General features: G+C 44.5%; 1 protein-coding gene and 1 long non-coding RNA gene across 2 annotated transcripts in view; both read left to right on the top strand.

Moving 5' to 3' along the window:
* The window catches only part of spop (speckle type BTB/POZ protein), a 94,795-nt gene that overhangs the window by 3,104 nt on the left and 71,063 nt on the right, over window positions 1-20,628 (top strand). Inside the window, exon 2 of the mRNA XM_086185781.1 lies at window positions 19,310-19,383. Coding sequence (XP_086041907.1) covers window positions 19,334-19,383 — 50 coding nt within the window. The 5' untranslated portion in view covers window positions 19,310-19,333. The remainder of the gene's footprint in view (window positions 1-19,309; window positions 19,384-20,628) is intronic.
* LOC147244664 (uncharacterized) lies at window positions 601-4,997 on the top strand. The gene is made up of 3 exons (XR_015110169.1): window positions 601-776; window positions 3,636-3,763; window positions 4,720-4,997. It is a non-coding gene; the product is annotated as an uncharacterized LOC147244664 (long non-coding RNA).

Raw genomic sequence — 20,628 nt, 5'->3', positions numbered from 1 at the left:
GCAGAAAGACTCTGCTTTTCTGGTGTTTGGAAAGTGTGTGTGGAGTAGATGGAGACCACTTGTCTTGATTTAAAAGCTCTTGTCTCACCTTGCAGTTTGTATTCTTCTGAAACAAATTTAAACTCTTAGAGGATGTGCAACGAGCCAACTGTGTCCGCCGGCGCTGTATATTAACTTATTCAACCGCTCTTGTCAGATGTTCTTTACACAAAAGCTGCCCAGCGCCGCCGTCTTCATCCATGGCGAGATGCAGCCATTTGGCTTATTTACGGGAGGTGCTTCTGTAACTGCTGGGAATAGGCCAAGAGCCAATCGAAACACATGGTGGAGGCCAAGCTAATAGAATCTGACAGGAATGGAGTCGTAGAGGCCGCTCAGGCCTCGTAAAGCTGTCGCCGTTTAAACCCCTAAATTTGTCGCTATTACCTGCTTGCTTCTCCCTTTACGTGGCCAAAGAGTTGTGAGGCAAAGTGCAGCGAGGCGGCGAGGTCAGAGTCAGTGTTGTTACCATTACAGCAAAGTCAAGTGTGTGTTTATGTCTGCTGGTGTGTGTGTTGCCGTGCTGTAAGAATACACTGTCCACCATCTATCAGGGAGGATTGCAGGGCGGATTTTTACAGACAACATTTCCGCACTGCAGCATTCCTCTAGTTGACTCTGCTGCACTTTGACTCTGCATTTGTTTACACTTTCATTATCATTGCCAATGTTCCTTTTTTGGGATTGCTTTGTTGCTGCTGCTGCTGCCGCCGCTGCAGGGGAAGATGTCAAGATGTGTGAGTCTTTTCCACCGTGTCGTTGTTCAGAAGCTGTTAGTGCATTAAATTCTCGTTGAGGGAAGAAGGAGGGGAGAGCCACTGGAAAATCTTTCACTGGTCAGGTCAATTATAGATCCTCTAAATGAAAGAGTTTGAGTTGGTCACGACTTTAATGAGCTTGATTAAGAGGTGTGTGTGTGTGTGTGTGAGAGAGAGAAAGAGAGAGAATTTGCCTGAAAACGGTCTGTTGACTGTGGCCGGCCTGTCTCCTGAGCTGGCTCGCTGTCAGTGCTTGTGGACCGTCTCCAGGAAGTGTTGGCCGATGGCTTCACAGCCTGCAGCTTTGGCTTTTCTCTGTCTGGTTCTCTGAAAGACGTTTTGCAGAAATCTCGACTGATTAATTCTGTAGGAAAAAATAACATGTGTGAGGGAAGATGTTCGGTTTATTGATTCAGATTAGCATAGATCATATTTGGGCTTCTCTCTACTAACATCCCACTGTGAGCTGAAAGGTGCGCTGTGACGTCACTTCCGTTGATGTTGGTTGTAAATACCAATCAAACACAGAGCGAGCTGCCTCCCCCCCCTCTGTTTCTGTAAATGTCATGAACGCACATCGACATGGAAGTGGACCTGCGCTGCGCTAATGTCAGTAAAATGAGTGAGCAAACTCCAACTGTTAGGTGGGTAGATTATCGTTACGATATTAGGTTACGAGTTACCGCTGATATATTTCAAATTATTTAGTTAGGTTACGAGTTACTGCCGATATTTTTAAAATTATTTAGTTAGGTTATGAGTTATCGCCGATATTTTAAAAATTATTTAGTTAGGTTATGAGTTATCGCCGATATTTTAAAAATTATTTAGTTAGGTTATGAGTTATCGCCGATATATTTCAAATTATTTAGTTAGGTTACAAGTTACTGCCGATATTTTTAAAATTATTTAGTTAGGTTATGAGTTACCGCCGATATATTTCAAATTATTTAGTTAGGTTACAAGTTACTGCCGATATTTTTAAAATTATTTAGTTAGGTTATGAGTTATCGCCGATATATTTCAAATTATTTAGTTAGGTTACGAGTTACTGCCGATATTTTTAAAATTATTTAGTTAGGTTACGAGTTATCGCTGATATATTTCAAATTATTTAGTTAGGTTATGAGTTATCGCCGATATATTTCAAATTATTTAGTTAGGTTATGAGTTACCGCTGATATATTTCAAATTATTTAGTTAGGTTACGAGTTACCGCTGATTATACTGACAACTGCTTTATGAGCTATGCAGAAGAGACACTTCTTGGGCAGTCGTCATTCCTGGAACCGCTGTTCGTGCTAGCGAGGACCTATAGCGTAAGCTAGGAAGAACAAACTGTTAGATTGAAAAAATGGCTTACGAGTGTCACAGCTACTGTGCTACTCAGTCTACGCGGCTTATTCCCTCAGGTATGCACGCATGCTAACCCCTCCCATCCCCAACCATCTCGTCGGTGTTTGGCTGGAACCTGGTTTGTTATGTTTACGTGCACATCCTGTGCTCTCAGTGTTTGTTCGCCATTTGTGAGCCCTGTGTCGTCTCCAGGGACCGGACTTTTTCATAGCAAACTCAGGGGGCGGGCAGCTAGCAGATCGAGGGGAGACGCCTACGATTTGAGACAAACATGAAATCGAGCTGAAACCACGCAACAAGACTTAATGCACCTTTTAATGTCACTGTAACTGCTGTTAAAACGAGAGATTTAAAGCTGTTTGTTGGAGGCACTGACATCATGTGACATTTTCACATTGTTCATGAACAACCAACAATACCAGAACACATCAGCAACGTATACGCGTTAAGTGCCGTGTGCTGCCATTGCCTGTAACATATCTGAATGCACACATTGAAGTATCATTTTACAGAAGTGGATTGAAAACAACAATATTTAAAGAAGCTAGTTTTTACACGAGCTGGAGACAGTTTTTCCCCTTTTATAAAAAGAAAAATTACTGGTCTTTATGGAAGATAAATTATTTTGATGGTGATTTTATTCTGAGGGGAGGGCAACTCGGCCCTGTGTCATATTTGAAAGTGAACACAAAAAAATGTGGAAAGTAAAGCTGTGCTTAGGATTACGACAAATTTTGAGAAATATTCCGATGGCAGCAGGAGATGGAAATGTGCATAAATTCAATGTTGTTTTTTTTCAGACTTTATGAAAATTTGGTTAAAATGTTACATATATTTTCAGGTGCAAACCAAACTACTGAAGTCAGACACACCGACCCATTCTTTTCCCTTTTACTTCCTATGGGTCTGATTCTAGGGTCTGTGTTGGGTACGATATAAGCCATGAACCACAATCATGATGTCTGCCGACACAAACACATAAAAATGGAGTACAATCCTAAAACTAGGGGGATGCAGAGTTTCTGAAATTCTGGACCTGTGTTTAAAATAAGCTGTCTGACAGCTGACCTTCTTCTTCTTCTTCTTCTTCTTGTTGCTCCTAAGCCCCACTTTTGTGTTAAAGCAAAGCAAAAAAAAAAAAATCAACATGAAAATACTTAGTATTTTGATTGTGCTTTCTTTGTGGTTGCAAGTTCTGACTTTTTTACCCTCCAATACTAACAATCTGTCTAGAGGCGCATTAGGAGATAATTGGCAGAGGCAGAGGAATCCTCTGATTGGTCCTTTTGTGGATGCAGCACAAGAAGAAGCTCATGTCTTACACTGTTGATCGCTTGTGAAGGAAGGCAACAAGTACTGAATTAGTTTGCATGAGAGGAGGGAAATTGAAATATGGATTGGGGTCGCAAATGCCTGCCAGTGCTATTGGCTGTTTCAGATTTGGAGGCTGAAATGTATTTTCTGTGTGTATGTGTATGTCAGTGTGTGACGGATGCAGACAGTGTCGGCCTCGAATGGTTTCCCGGCACAGAGCTATTTTCCAATAACAAGTTGGGAGGAAGAGTGACACAGATGAAGTGAATGTTTTAAGAGGAAAAGTAATCTTAAAGGTAAGCCAAGCCATTCCTCAAACTAATGTGCAGCCTCATCCTCTCGCTCTCCTACGTGGCTGCTTCAATCTTGCAGCCAGACATGAGCCAGCTCTCGCCATCTGCCATTTAGATGTATTTAAATCACGCGTGCTGAGTTTGGACCTGTGATTTGAACCGGGCAGGCTCATGGTCTCTGCCAGCCCGCTCGGTACAAGGCGTGACCCGGGGAAGCCATCTGAATATGAATTAACGACAACACAGTTGGATGAAAGTGTCACTGCCCAAAAGTCAGATCCAATTTTGCTGATATTATCTGGCATTTAAGCCTGGAAAATGGTGAGCCATCTTAATGGTTTGATTACCAGATCCAGCTCTGTCGTGGCTGAAATATTGTCCGATTTGGCATTTGAGGAGGATATCATTTCTTGGTGAAATGTGCAGGAGATTGAGAATAATTACACTCAAAGGTTAAGAGAGGTCCTGTCGGACTCAAAGTTTTCAGATGAAGCGATGAAAACGACATCATATCTGGGGAATACTAAACCTCAAAAACCAGAGTTGAGATGTTAAACACATCTAGGTTTGATGCAGATACTTCCATGTGCCTTTTAAACCTGCACTGTGACAGGCTGGCTGGTAATATTTACATGAGTTTTTGTTTGCTTTTATGCCCTCTGAGTCAGAAATATGCGGGACAAATAGCTGATAACCTCAGGAGCATAATTTATGGATGTAGGAGACGGATCTCTGTCTGCTGATCTTGACAATTCAGAGCTTTAGTCCAGAGTCCAAAATAAAATGTCACATTTCTGAAGATTTTTCTTTGAGAGAGTGAAGTTTCAATGATAATAATAAAAACAAAAACACGGCACACATCAGAGAATCTCAGCGGGAGCAGATGAGAACAGTTCTCCGGCAGACTCCGCTGTGAAGATTTCAAATACAAAGTGTCTCGTGTTGTTCCTCGAGTCCAGACTTCCTTCAGAACATCAGGGATTTTACTGCAGCACCGGGCCGCTTGCATACACCTGGTTCTGGAGCTTGTTCCAGCAGGTCGGGACCCTGCTGCCCCACTGCTGCTTCTCCATGTCCTCCGGCACCGCGGTGGAACATCTACTCAGATGTGCAGGTCACCCTGTAGAGGTCACACGAGTGGACCAACTGACCAGCCTGAAGCTAAGTAGTTGCTTCCTCTTACATCTGCAATAAGCAACGTTACATCCCACGTTAACAGTGGATGGACAGTGTTGTCATGGAGGGTTATTCTTCGTCTGCTGCTTGTGTAGGGCGAACTGCAGGTGAACCTCCTGGCTGTGGCCGACGTCGCGCTCACGACTTCGGCTTCAAAACGGTGGATTAATGGTTCTGAAGGACCTGATGACAGCAGAATTTGATCCATTTGGTCAGGCGACATTCAGGAAGTGTTCAAGTTGCTCCAGCTGGTTCGTCTGCTTTGTACAGAAGTTGCGCTCCCGTTGGCGTCACACAGCAGCAAAATATTCAATAAATTTGAATACCTCAAAATAGTCTGAATTGACTGATGAAAGGGTTGATGGACACGTGATAATATCAGTCAAACAAATTCACTGTGCGACTCTGAGTGTTTAAAGGATGTAAAGGTATCCACTGGTTTCTCTGCAGGCGATGTGAACATTGGCAGGTATCAGCCGTCGTCAGAGCTGAGGGCCGTCGTGGATCAGTTGGGTTCAAGTTGTTGAGTAATTTACTGAAAACTACCATGCAGCAGTTGCAGAAGGATTTTTAGTTCAAGTGTGTTAAATATCAGTATTTGCAAGTTTTACCCTTGATGATTGAATGAGGATTTGGGGGGGGGGGGTTCATGAATAAAAAAAATGTCACAGTAATTCATGATGAAATGATTGTTAGTTGCAACCTCATATAATACCATTTACTTTAAGTTTTTTTTTGAGAGAGAGAGTGGGAGCTTTTTAAGAAATCCAGGCCAAATTCTGTCTTTGAGTAAATAACTGAGAGCAAGTTCATGAAAGGCCAGACAATTTAAACAGCGGTTGAAAATTTCCCAGCGGAAAGCCTTTTCTTTGTCTCATCAGAGATGAATCATCCTCTTATTTGGAGATGCCCGTATTCTGACCTTGTGTTTCCAACTGTAGAAACATGAGAGAAATACAAGGAAAGCAGCAGTTCTTTTGCTGCGCTCACGGGCATCTCAGAGATAAAAAAAACAAAATACAGAGTCGAGACTTGAATTTGATCACTGCGACAAATGTCTGATATCGGGGAGACTCGTTTATAAGCCAATCAAATTTTCTTTTGGCTCCGACTGTTATCTTATGAGCAGAGTGTTTCAGACAAATAAAGATCAGGGTAGTGAGGGAGCAGAAGATCTTAAATTAGCTCCGGGTTGACAAACACAGCCCAGTCGCCAGGATAAATTGTTGGCATTTTAGAGCATTATATTTATTTCTTGTCTCTCTCTCTCCCTCTCTTCACACACACACACACACACACACACACAGACACACACATTTCATTTATATATGGCATATAAATATGTGTGTATAATATTATAGTAGAGAGCTGCAGGGATGGTGTATTTTTGTCGGCCGACCAGGAAGGAAGCATCTCCATGGCTTCCCTCCACCGAAAGCCGTGAGATCTTGACATTGGTTTTTAGATTATTGCCGAAAATGTGTGGCAGGATGAACACGGCTGGATGAAGAAGACTGGGATTAAAGCAGATGAGGGTCCGCAAGCAACGCAAGAAAACGTTTGTCAACTAAAATCGTTAAAAACAAAAACAAAGTTCAATTAATCAACGTGTGTGCACGTCAGTACTACCGGCATGATTTGGTTGGTACCAAAAGTACTGAGCCCCGCCAGTCCGTCCCGAGCCCCCCAGAGCTGGATCACTCCTGGGCGGCTGTTGAATTAGCACTTTTCTAATCCTGAGATGACCACTGCCATTGCTCGACCGCTGAGATTGTAGTCCCTCAAGCAGGAGACTACAGCCCTGCAGTTCTCCTGTGTTTAGCTGTTAGCCTCAAGCTGAATACACGTGAATGGCTCTTCTTGCATTCTGCAGTCTCAGAGAAGTAATGCAGGGGCGGGGGGTGGGGGGTGGGGGTATGTCTTTGTGAGCCCCCTATTCGTGAAAGGCTGGCTTCAAGGACCCCTCCCTTCCTCCCTGTCCAGCAGTGTGTTTTCCTTTAACAGAGCAGGAGGGGAGTCGTGTGTCCTAAGAAGGGGACTTGAAGAGAGAGAGAGGACACGTAGAGGTGGAGGATGAGGGCTGTGAATCGATAGTTCATACTGTTCTGAAATTGTTTTTTTTTATTTTGTTTTTTTCTTTGGTCAGAAACAGAGAGTACTAAATAATTTTGATGTAAGCCCCCACTTTACACAGGAGTATTGATTTCCAGAGACCTGGAGCCCAACGCTGGTGCTGTGCGGTTTTATCCACACACCAATCAGTGACCTTTAAAGCATCAGACTGACTCTGGTGGGCAAAACGTTGGGCATCACCCAACTTAGCCTCACATCCTCCTCCCTCTGTGTCCAAAGAGAAAAAGTCAAGGAAAGAGTTGTGCTGTTTCTAGACTTTCCAGAGTCTCTCAGAGGGCACTGCTGCAGGATGAGAGATTTCCCCTGCTGGCAGTTCCTGTTAGGAGATTCACTGGCATTACAACATAAAGAGAAAATAATCCTTTATGCGTGGTAGGGCTTGTGTTGGCAAGTGGCTCCGACAGACTGAGGGGACTGACAGTGTCCAGCTTTGTGTGTCTGTGCGGCTGCATTTAGTGTTTGACTAAGGATGGGAGGGGGTTGCATGGATGTCTTTGTGCAGTTTGCATCGAGGTGTATTCACAGATGTCCCCTGCAGTTCCGTAGCTCGTATGAACAGCCAGACATTAGCAGAGAAATTGCAGCTGTTTTAAAGCTGTTATTGCTGGAGGATTTGCAGGGGAAAACGGTCTGTAATTCCCAGCCTACGCTCCCGCTGTGCCGTCCCTGCTGCTGACGCTGCTTTCAGACAGGCCTGGGCTGGCTTCACACGGGAAAGCGACGGGAGGGTATCTGCTCCCCCAACAATATGGGACATTTTCCCCCTACACTTTTCTGTGATTCCAAATAAAATGAAAAGTTTGCTGACAGTTAAAAGAATTCTTTGCCCCTTACTCAGCCCCTTTGCTTCTTCACCATCAGTCACTGTGTCCCATCTCTTCTTCCCCTTCCCTCTCCCTCCCTCAGCTCTTGTTTTCTCTCCAAGTAACGGGAGTCTCATGCAATATGCTGTGTTTCCCCACTTGAGTGTTAATGAGGCAGATGAATATTCATGAAAAGGAGGCTGACATCGCTATATTGCAATTGTGCAGAGGATGTTTGTGTGCACAGGGACTGGGGTGGCCACATTTCTGAGGGATCTGTTGTGCAGCGACGAGACATCAGGAGACTCTGGGATCTTCTGCTAATGATGCAGATTGTGGACGACCTCTTCCCAAGGCCGCTCCGCTCTCCCTGGTGGCTGCTGGCAGAGCTTAAGTTTAGCCTCCAGCTGCCAGTGGAGGACAGCCAGGGAGCACAAGACTGAGGAGAGGAGCTGTCTCGGTCTGCTGCTGCCTCCTCCTCTTCCTCCTCTCTCTGGTTCTGGCTTGTGACAAACAGATGCCATGGTCCACCTTTCAGGGGGATCATCTTCCCTGCTTTTACTGTCCCTCCCTCTTCCTTGCTACCTCTCTTTATCTTTTCTGTGACTTGCATTTTCTTTCTCAGAACACTTTGCTGTGCCATCCAGGGCTGCCAGCACCACATTTTGAAGGGCATGTGAGACAGAATGCAGCCCATCTCAGCAGCAAAAGGCTGCGTGTTGCGTACTCATCATGTCTCATGCGTTACCATTTCCTCCCATGCTCTCGTCCCTGTCAGCCACACTTTTTTTTTCATTGTCGGCTTTGTTCTGCTCTTCAGATTCTCTTCTCAACAGTTTCTATAGTAATATCTCACATTCTCACTCCTCTCCTTCCTTTTTTGCTTGGCGGCCTCTCATTTGCATTTTCTCACTTACTCGTCATCCTAGTCTTCCTCTCCTCTCCCCGCTGTCTTCAGCCTGCGGGTTTCTCTGCTCCCCTTTCCGCCTCTTTATTTGCCATTTTCCATTTTTTACCTCCCTTCCTCTCTCTTTCCTCCCTTGCTGCTCTAAAAGAGATCCGATCCCTGTTGGGTACCTCCGAAGGATTCTCTCAAATCGCTGCAAAATCTTTGATCTCCCACCAGCCCTTTTAGGCATGAGGTGATGTGTGTTTATGTCTGTTTCACAGGGCAAAAAGTGTGTTTGTCTGTCTGTCTCATACTTGTTTGTTCTCAGCAACCTTCAATTTAAGAAAGGTGAGCCTGCTCTTTTGTGCCCCCATTCAGGGACACAATAGAACCCTTCCTCATCCTCGGTGCTGCTGGCCTCTGTGTTCATGAACACTGTTGCACTGCCACTTAATATTGTCAGTTTCAGTTTCCAGAGAGGTCGCACTGATTCTCATACACACACACGTACACACACGCACACACACACACAGCCTTCCTGCAGCAGAGGAAAGGGTGAAGGCCGGTCAATTTATCAGCGCTCTGACTGTAAGGCTATGGGGAGCCCTCCATCTTCATCACGTCACTCAGCAGATAGTCGCACTGGAGTCGCAGCTACTGAACGGACCTCATGTGTCTCCATTACACATTAAACACAAAACTGTGAGGGCTACTTAAATTGGTACTCTGTATTATGTTAATGAACATTATTCTGCTCCAATTACAGGTGACACAGGTTAAAACACTGTAGTTACCTCTGAAAAATGACAAGACCCTGTAGGTGCCAGCCTCCCAGATTATATTAGCGTAATAATAGTAATTTTATTATGATGATTATGAATGGGGAGGTGTGGTTGCAATTAAAAAAATTAAGATGCAAGTCACCTTTACTGTCGAACCGACTAAAAACTCCTGTTTTTAACATGGCACAGAGGAGGCAGACTGAGCATGCCCAGTCAGTGGAGCTGGCTATTTCCTGTTAGCCCCTTGCTAACCTGAATATAGAGAAGTAATGGAATCGCAGCGCTCTGACCTCATGGAGCAAAATCAGATGGTGACAGGAGCAAAGACAGCAAGTATACGGTTGAAATTACAGGTGAACTCCAGAGCCTCTTGTAGACCAGACCGGATTAATTTATGGTTTTTCGTGTTCATAGTGTTGTCGTCGGTCTTTGCAGTGTTTTAGATCCCTATTAGTGTGGCGATTTTATTTTGTAATCAATGAAATCCTCATTGTTAAGAAATAGTTTATCATTAAGTCAACAGAAACTCGTGTAACACGAGCCTGTCTTACGCCAGAGGCGGTGGTGTCAGACATCTTGCTTTGATAACAGCCAGAATGCCAAAAATGTTGAATGCTCAGTGATATAAAACAGATGAAATTGTCACATTTGAGGAGCAGGATCTCGGTTCGAGAGTTAATCAGCTGTTGGAAATGTCCCGATGAGCCCCCTGTGACTGCGGCTCAGAGAGATTGAAGTTTCAGTGTTCATCAGCATCCAGGCTGCCCCTCTGAAAACCAGAGCATCCAAATCCAGCCTCAGCTTGGACTGTCTCGGAAACCAATCACTGTATTGGTCAAGGTTGTCAGCCAAATTATGCTTAATGACTTGTAATCAACATTTGCAGCTGAAGATTAAAAATAACCACAACTAAAAGATGGATGATCAAACTTTTTTTTTTGTTTTTTTTGTTTTGGCAGTAACGCTGCAGTTTTTATTGGCAGCATAATTAATGTTCACCTGTACATACACCTTGAAAATGGGATGAGCAGCATGATGTATGATTAATTGCTTCAGACGCGGCTAACAGCTGTGGCCTCCCGTACTTTACACCGTCTATTAACAGCAGTGAGTCAACACATGCACCCAGGTACTTTGGATGCTTTAAAAAGCTGGAAGACATCAGATTCAAGCAGGCCGTTCTCATTCACCGTGCGGAGGTATCCCTACAAAAACTAATCCACTATGATTTGAACATAACCCATGTAATCATAAGTGAGATGTTGGGAAATTTGCAGCTGTTTTTCAGGCAACGAGACGTCAGGACGTTTTCGTCTGGTGCTCTGGTGATAGAACAAGGTGTTGTCAGTGACACGTTGGCACGCTTTCAGCTGATGCTTTTATTTCAACCCCGACCGTAATCTTTCCTTTGCTGGTGTTGTTGGACATTTGCAGACCTGTGCACCCACGCTGTGTGTCACTTTTCACAAATATCATACATTTTCATGCAGATAAGTTGATTTTAAAGAGGCACGGTGTAAGGGGAAAGTTGAATTTATAGTAAAGAAGGTGACTTGAAGTCTACCGACAACAATTCCATTGCTTTCAGCTGATGAAAAGTGTGGAGAGATCAAATATTTAATAAGAGATTGTTAGTGTAGGAGCTGAGCTAATCTGTGTGTTTACCCACCAGGAACAGGGTCCGTAATGGGAAGGTCTATAAACTCTAACCCACTTGTGATGCAGTTTGATCTTTGGTTGCTATCATTGATACTCTGCTCTTTCTGCCCTGTCATGTGAAGTCTCAGGGCCATCCTGCAGCAGCAAAACGCACTCATCTTCTCCTTCTGTCTTTCCATTCGGGCCCTTTGTCTCTCTGCTGTCCTTGGCCTGTGAGCCCCTGGCTTTCCTTGGTTCGCTGCTGATCAAAGCCCCTTTGAGGGTCCTGAGCCGGTCCAGGGCTGATAATGATTTGATGAGATGTGTACGTCTCCAGAATCTTCCCTTCTTGTGTGATTAGATGGTGTGTGACAGGCGACATCAGCCCCATCAGATCGCATCGAGCCTTGGCGCCGCGCTGCCACCGCCGTTGCTTTTTTTATCCATTATTGTTGTACCTTCATCACCAGCCGGATCAATTATCGGTGATTATGTTAGTGTCAGAGTCTTTAGTGCCTGACTGAGCTCCACTGAAGCCTCCTCCTCCTCTTCGACACATCACGGCCCAGAGGCCCAACAGAAGACTCACTGCGCTGATCCCCTGTCAGCACCGCTACTACAGAGGGACGACTTTACAGACAGCGCTAAGTTTAACCTTCCTCCTCGACTGTGTTGACAATGCAAGGAGAGTTTATTACTCCTGACAAAACTCCTCGCGTAGCATCAAGAAAGCTGCATAGCAACGAGCCTAATCATGTTCTGCTGTGAACAGTCTGGTGGTCTTGTAGCGATGCGCGCTGGAGCAGAGGACCACGTTGTACGAGGAGGAAGAGTTCACGGCGTTCCGACTGTATCACGTGTTCACAGCTGAGAGGAGACGTTTCAATGCAAAGCTGGAAGGCCTTTTCCCCCGTTTTTCTTTCTCCTCACTTTCTATTTAACACATCTCAGTCTCATGGGCTGTCCTCACAAGTACACACTTGGCCTTGGTTTTGCTATTTGTGTGTTTTTGTGTGTGTGTGTTTGAGTGTGAGAAATCTTGCCACTGTTACACACAGGGCAGTGAGGCGGCTTGTTAAAAACCCCTCTCGACTGCAAGGTCACGGCTCTGGCTTTGCCACCTTTGTGAGTGTTAATGCTCCATCTCTCTCTCTCTACCTCTCTCTCTCTCTCTCTACCTCTCTCTCTCTCTCTCTCTCTACCTCTCTCTCGAACACACACACACACACAGTCAAGTTATACTTGTCGTTTTGAAACAAGCATGATCGCTGAAAAAAAACAAACAGGTTTGTTGTTACAAATACACCAACTGATCATCAAATTACACTGGAAATACAATCAGGTGCCCCTGGAGTCCTCGTGCATATTTGAAGAAATTTCCTCAAGGCGTTCCAGAGGTTTTTAGTAAACATGTGAGGTGATAGCGACCTTGACTTTGATGGGGAATGAGTAACGTTTTCACAGCATCGATTCACATTCCTACAGTATTACTCGAAATAGAATTGATTGATTCAAAATCTTTTTACAAGGAATACAAAAACCCTGTCTGCCTGACTGGCTGGTAGCTGACATATTGGAGGCATTTATCAGGAAGTCAGTTGGCTTGAAAGTAGGTGTGAATGTATTTTATGTAAACATTAATTACTCTCTTATTCAGACCCCCCCCCCCCCCCCCAAAAAAAAATCAACAAGGTCTGAGCTTATTGATTCTCCTACATCAGGGGGTTCTGTAATGGAGCGACACCTGGGGAAAGATGACGGGAGAGTCATGAAGACCAAGTAGAAACACACTGGTATTCCTTGTAGTAGTGTGTGTGTGTGTGTGTGTGTGTGTGTGTGTGAAGGTGGTGCACGTTATGTAATGCTAGTAAAAGTGTAGTCACTTCTGGTAAGATTTTTTTTGCAAAATGAGGCTCTCGAAACTATAAACTAAAACTATAATAGCAACAAAAAAAAAAATCAGTGCTGCTTTTATTTTGAAGGCAAGATTGCTGCACTAGAAGGGTTTTTTTTTTGTAGGCAGCTGATCCTGGGTCATACTTACCAAGGTAGATTTAAAAAAAAAAAAATACAAGGTCAAGTTTCCTCATTAACCACTCAAGTTTCCTCATAACAGCAACTAATTGATTACTCACAGCCATCCTGACCTTTCACCCCTTAAATATTTTCAGTTGAGCCCTGGCGGACATTTGAATGAAATTTGAAAAATGCCCTCAAGACGTTCCTGAGATATTGTGTTGACAAGAATGGAGAAAAATATTTCACATATGAGCAGACGATGACTTTGCCCTTTTGACATTTGACAACCAACATATTTTCAGGTCATTTTTGAGTCCCGGTGGACATTCGGGCCAAATGAGGAGCAATTTCCTCGAGGCGTTCCTGAGGTATCGTTTTAAGAAGAATGGACTTATAGATGAAAAACCACTACCCGTAATGCTTCTGTCCTACAGGCTTTTGCCGGCGTGGAGGCATGAAAATGTGTAAAAGCGTTTACAGGTGATGAAAGCTGAAGGTGCAGCTCATGTCTTTCCATTAGCGGAGCTCTCTGTGGAAATAAATCAAGGGTCAGGTTTGCGGTTGCCAGTTAGGATTATAAATTCCGCTGCCGTGCTTCTTTACTTGACAAGCCTCGGCTGTTGACGGGTGGAAGTTTGTTTGAGGCTTTTAAGATCTAATATGTCCGCCTGCTATCTAAGATTGTTTCTTTGACTGGCTCTCAACCCTCCCTGCCTCTCCTTCTGCCCATCCTCTCCTTCTGTGTGTTATCCAGTGTTGAGCGGCGGTAAGGAGGGATAGTAATCTGCTGTAGCCTTGGCACTCTCTCGCACTCTGGTCTCATTGAAGAAGATTGATGGCTCTCTCTCTGGAATGGCTGTTGTTTTGGATGGAGAGAGAAAAAGATGGAGGCAGAGAGTGGATTCAGAATGAAATAACCCAGCAAGGGAGGTAGTGGGGGAGATTGGCGTCAGGAGCAGGCTGCAGAGAAGTAGATGTCAGGTGAATGATAGTTGTAAAAAATGGAGAAATGGAAGAGTAAATGTCACCGCGGAGGATCTTGAGAGCTCATTAAATTTAGTTTGTATTTCATTGAGTCAGAGCATGCATCCACCTGTGATTGCTTTCTGATTCTCGCCACCCCCCCTTCTCCTGATGCACACATGGGTTATGGAATTGGCTGCACTCAGTTTGCATGTCAGCAAGATTATATTAAAATGTCAGCTTTTCTCTCAGGATGCAAATGAGCCCAGGACGTGTTTTGATGGAGCAATTTTGTACATATGGCTCATGATACTGTTGTATTAGAATGCTACAGCCTTTAAGCCTTTAAGCCTATAACATATACACACATACTAATCGTGTGTACCTGGTAGTTGGCGCTGCGTTGCCATGGCCCGTCATCCCTCCTCATGATAAATCTATTGCTCAGCGTATGTGGGTGGGTGGATCCAGGATGATCAGCTGCCACGACACTTATGCTCTTAATTGTGTCAGTTATTCTTCCTCTGTGGCTCTTCCTCAATGTAGTCAAGCATGTGATGAACCCCCACCACCCCCCAGTGTTTGGTTCCTTTCTATGTCTTTTTTTGGGTTTTTTTTTGCCAGGACTGTACTGTGTTCTCTGTACTGTGCACATGAAATACAAACCATGTGGCTGTTCTCTGGCTGCAACTCTCCACTTCAGAAACACAATTTGATGGAATGAGAAGAACCAGTTGTGTTATTGATAGTCATAAGCGCTCATCCGTCTCCGCTAGCAGGAAGTGCCAGCAGCTCAGTCGGGTTTTGGTTTCTCAGAAAACTGATTGTAGTACGTCTCACATTTAACCGCTACAGAGATGGCTGTGAATTTCGGACTGATTTGGCAATGTGGGGCTGTCGCCAAAGGCGGCGCTGACTACAGCTAGCATGCCTGGCTACTTACCGTGCCAGCATGACCTGTTGCTGGCTGGCTGATGTCCCACTGCCAAAAACAGCCTCACGGTGCGAGTCACGCCAAGGTGTGCTGCCGGCTCTCGTATCTGTGCGGTGGTTAAACACATGATATGTTGTCATTGATGTGAGTTATCTCACCCCGCACGAGTACTCAACAGCAGCAGGGACACATTTAAGGCATTAACAGCTACACACATGTACATAAACAGTAGTAGTACAACAGCAGCAGTATTTCTCGCCTCTTATCAAAACACGGAATACTCCCAAATTCCCATTCTCGAGGGGTGAAATTCAAATTATTCTTTGGTCAAACTCAACTGAGGCAAGTCTGGATTTGACGCAAAGAATCTCAGTTGACGCTGGATTATTTGGACCGTCTGGTTTCATGGGACAGCCCTGTTTTGTAGGTCTGCAGGTTTTAGCTGTGATGAAACTGAGAGGCTTTCTTCATCATCCCTTAATTCTCACTTCTTTTGAGACGAGGAGTGTTGCTCTTTGACTGCCCTCATCTCTTCGTGTCTCTCTCTGCCCTCTTCTTAATTTGTCTCCCATCCCTGTAGAGTGTTTCCTTTTTTGTTCCTCTGTTCCCTGACAATTGTCTGAACTACGGTTACAGTCCTCTCTCTTTCTCTCTCAGTCTCTTTCACTTTATTTTGTACATTAACCTATCTTTCATCCTTCCTCTCTCCCTCCTGGGTCTTGTTGGCTCTTCATTTTTCTGCTTTCTATTTTGTCTGCCCTTGTATTATCATTTCCCTCGTCCCTGTCTGGCAGCTCCATCCTCCCTTCCAGGCCGACGGTGCCGTCTCATGACAGCATGAACCCGGCTATTTCTCAAGCGACATGTGTTGTCATCTCCTGCCATCTTATCTGACCACTTGAGACTACCAAAGTCACAGGGGGGCAAACGTCTCACGATGGAGAGGACAGGAAGGGCACGGAGGCCAGGTTCCATTCTACTTATCCAAACTGTTGATGGAGTTGTAACAATCTCAAGGTCATACCTCATTTCCTGTGGCCAAAAACCCAGGATCACACAGCTGACCGGTCAGGAAACGTCAGGAAAATAATAGACACTGCAAAAAAGGTACAGCTGAAAACACCAGGCTTTGATTGGGCTTTTTGGAGGTGCAGCATAGTTTCAGCCATTCCAAGTAAAATTCAGCACAAGGGAGAGTACAGCCTCCGGTTTTTGGTCCGGAGGAAATAGAGGCTGAACCACAAAGATGGAGAGGGCTGATCGGCTGGTCTGTGTGGGTTCCTGTGATTTCGTGGTCGAGAAACCATCTTGATGAGTACAATCATCTGGTTCAAGAACTCTTCCGTCGCTGTGAAACAAACGCAGCAAACCACTTTGTTACAAGGAGAGAGATCTTTTTAAAACCTCGTTCTTTTGAACTGATTAATAGTATTTTTTAACCCACGAGTCTAAATGATCTGATTCCTGCAACACATGATTGTTACCTCCACCAGGAAGGTTATTCTTTCATGTGTGTTGGGTTCTTTCTTTCTTTTTTTCCAGCAGAGTTACACAAAAAAAGAAATTTCTATGTAAGAATCTCACAAAGCTTTGTGGAGAGGTAGAATGTGTCTGGAGTATGAACCCGGTCAACCTGGGGGCAGAAAAGCATCTTTTCACATCGGGCGTGGCGGCGTGGCGGCGTGGCAGCGTGGCCGCTGATTTTGACCACTCTTGAGTCCGTCTGGAACTTCAGACAATTTGGTTTTTGATGCCTGCCATTTGAATGAATCTATCGATTATGTTTAAGCAAGTGCTGATCCAATCCTTGGTGTCGGTATACTGGCTGTAGTCACTGGACTGGATGATGGAAACGTACATGAACATAATCCGATTCAATCCAGCCCCCATTCCCACACAATGCACAACACTGTGCTGCATGCAGTAAACAGAGAAGATTCCCGTGAATGCAGACAGGCAACATGTGTCAGGCGCTTAACTGAGTCAGGTGGCGTGAATGTATTGAATTATTTCAGATACCTGCTCAGCTGTGGCCCAGGCAGCTCATCACCAACATGACTGCGTTCAGCTTCTGGCCTGTTACTTGTTAGAGTAAAAGACTCTGACAGTGACCACGATAAAAGGTTTACTGAAGATGCCGTCTCGATTTGACCGCCAAGTATGACGGAGAAGGCAGCAGAACTCTTCATTAATTGTGCTGAAACGGTGCTGAGCAGGACGCTCGCACTTGATTTTTGAAGTGGAGCCTATTGATCTGGGTCATGTGTATTCTGTTGTCAAGACTGGGGCGCACGCCTGCGTCGTTGAGTCGGTGAGGATGATCACATATTCTTTTCAGGGTAGCTATTGATCAAATGGCTCTGCACCCACGCACACATCACACACCCCCAGCTACCTTTTTGACATTTGTTTCAGGGCTCATCTTCTGTATTTTGCATCTGATTGACATTTCCTTGGTATGTTCATGTAAACATGCGTGTCTTAAGATATTTCATTCATTCATGTAGATCATCCCGTCTCTCTCTCTGAGGTAAAAGCCCACAGATAGTTTGGATCCTGGCCGTGAATACTAAGTGTAGAAAGTAGCATATTCTTTGCTCTGTTTGTCCGTGCCAAATGTAAGTCAGTGTTTTAGTTAGTGTCAGAATTTATTTCACTTCTGAGGCAACTGGTGACTCACATTTTGTAGCTATTGCTGTAGTTTCAAGTCGTTATGCCCATTTTAAAATGCAGCTTTATACATAATGAGCCGCGCTATAAAAAGAGAGTTGATTTAAATCAGACAGCTCGTTCAAGGATCCATGTGCTAAATGGACGGCGTCTTTATGGAGTGGCTGTATTATGAGCCCAAAGAGCATCACGCTGCTGGTTTAAAGGAACAAGCCTTTAAACCAAGCCTGTTGAAGGGAAATACAATTATTAGCCATCACTTTTTGGAACCAGACAAACAGATGGATCCCCCCTCTCTCCTCTCTGGTGCATTACAGCGCTCCAGACCCCCACCAGACAGGCGACCGCTAGTTAGCTTAGCTGCTGTGAATGCTAGCGGTGGGGTGACACAGCAAACTGTATCAAAAGTCATCAAATATTAGCGGGCGTCTGTTGCATTACATCAAGTAAACTTGACTCTAAATGAATAGAGCAAAGGTTGTGCTTGACATTCGCTGTGGGAATAAAATGGCGAGTTGTGTTTTTTTTTTCTTCTTTTTTTCCAGAGTTCATAACAAACTCAGTCGTAACTTTGGCCAACAAAACCAAGCGTTTGTTGACAACTAGGAAAGCGACTGCTACCACTAATCACTGCTGACATTGTAAGGGAGGATGAGGAGGATTAATGCTGGACAAAACAAGACCCTGATCCTGATCCATTTGCACTGGAATATACACAGAGGAAGAACTGCAGGTTTTGGAAGCCGATGCATGCACCAGAGAGAGGAGAAGGGGATCTGTCCCTTTCTTTGTTCCCTAAAAAAAAAAAAAGGCTAATAAATGTAATTCCTAAAATGTGGCCGTGTTCCTTCAATACAGCTGCTGACTTTTCATCCAACCCCCAGTGAATGAATATCCTTAGTCATGTTTATTAAGGTGGAGGTGGTAGTGAAAGAGAATCAGGCTTAAATGGTGTTAATGAAGCTGCCAGAGTGCAGCTCCAAGCTCCGGCTGAGTGCCACCATGGGTCTGTTCTATCAGACACTTGTATAGTTATGAGGATCTCTGTGGCCCTTTTAACCATCACATTAACATGCAGTTTGTAGTATATCCAGAGACATCTATATCATATATACGTACACCCAGGAAGTGTTAAGGAAGCCTTCTTAATGTAAAAGTGGTCTTGTTTGAATTGCGGGGGTGAGATAGCATCCCTTCACGGCTCTGTTTACACCTGTGGCTTAGTTGGCTGTTTGGATCCGGTCCAGATACAGTTTGTGTTTGGATTAGTGCTTTAAAGCTGGGTATAATTACTTAAGGAGGGTCCCTGTCCTCCGTTGTTCTCCCTCGCTGGATACTATAGTCTTCTCTAAACATTTGTAATATCTGGTCTCACACACTCCATCGCCAAAATAGTAACATTCAAGTCTCCTTCATAACAGATGTGCACACAAACTTGACAGCGAGTCTCTTGCAAGAATATGATAAGGTACCGGCTCACACCCACTCTGGCACTCCTATCTCCAGCCTTGTTGATTCTGTCTGCTGTTTGCTGTTTTGCAGCTTGCCAAGAGGCTGCGGACAGACATGCAGCACCGACTCACCTACAGACAGAGAGACCTGACGGAGTCCAGCTGGTGAGTCACGGCAGCAGCAAGTGGAACAGATGTGTGCAGGACTTTGATCTAGGTGAGGATCGGGGGGGGTTAGAGGGTTGCTGGTCCATACCAATATCATAAAACGGCAAGTATATTTTTAGAAGGGGAGTTCTGGAGCCTTGAAGTGTTTTGGACTGAAGCTAATCTTCAATCTTCTTTTTGATTATAAAGAGAATCGTGATAACTGACTGTCAGTCGGGCGTGCTGAGAAACGTGGGAAATAATGAGTTACCAAGATGTAGTTCAGCAAGATCTGTTTTTGCTTTTTGAGAAACAGATATCTATTCTCCCATGGCTGCGCCGTGAGAGGAAATGGGTGGTCTGGAATGACAAATAAGTTAGTTGGTTTGAATAGAAAACACACACCTTCAAAAAGAGTGAAGGTGACAGAAGATCTGAAGGCTACCTGCAGGGGAATACCAAGCAGCACGAGGATGCTGGAGACACTTGATCACATAAATGGTAGCTGGGTAAGACGTTTCACAAGTTTTCAAGTCATATTCAGATGTGATTTAACAATGAAAATTGCAGCCAGTTCTAATAAAAGACTGAAGAGGAAGAAAGGAGGAAGGGTTTTTAGGAGGGGGAAATGAGGGCGGAGGCATGGAGGATGTGCTTACATGAGAGGCCAAAAAAAAACAAAAAAACAATAAAATATTTCCTTCAGGGGAAACCATGTGGGCCTGTGCGTTTCATGCCTCACCAGAAAATGTTTCCATGTTAATTAGGTAAGCAAGGGAACGAGAACAAAAGCTGGATGTAAAATAACACGGCGTGTTCGGCTTAAGGCCATAAGACGCGTTGTTTGTGTTGGCTAAGAGGAAGAAATGATCGGTGCATCACTGATATTAGCCAGCCGCTGTGTGCAGGTAGGCTTGTCTGCTGTTTCATCACATTTACAATAAAGGATTCATTTAGGTTTAGAGCGGATAGGAGGAATTCCACAGTTCCAATCGATTCTCCCCATTCCCACATGTTCGGAGTGGGATTTACTCCCGCATGTTCAAAGTGAAACTAACATTTCACCTGGCAGACTTTTCTAGCATCAGCATCGCCGCACATACCCTTTGGAAATTAAATCTGTGTGTAGGATTTGTTGGGAAGTGCTGAGGATATTTTTATCACCTTCATTTTACATTATCATACAGATAGACGGAGCATCTAGCTAAATCAACATGAATATGATGTGTGGATGTATCTGAGGCAGTGCCTGTGATATTGGTT

Source organism: Aulostomus chinensis, chromosome 18 (assembly GCF_037954235.1).
Source record: "Aulostomus chinensis isolate RoL2024-O1b breed Wild chromosome 18, RoL_Achi_v1.0, whole genome shotgun sequence".
NCBI lineage: Eukaryota > Metazoa > Chordata > Actinopteri > Syngnathiformes > Aulostomidae > Aulostomus > Aulostomus chinensis.
This window is presented reverse-complemented; position numbering and strand designations above follow the sequence as displayed.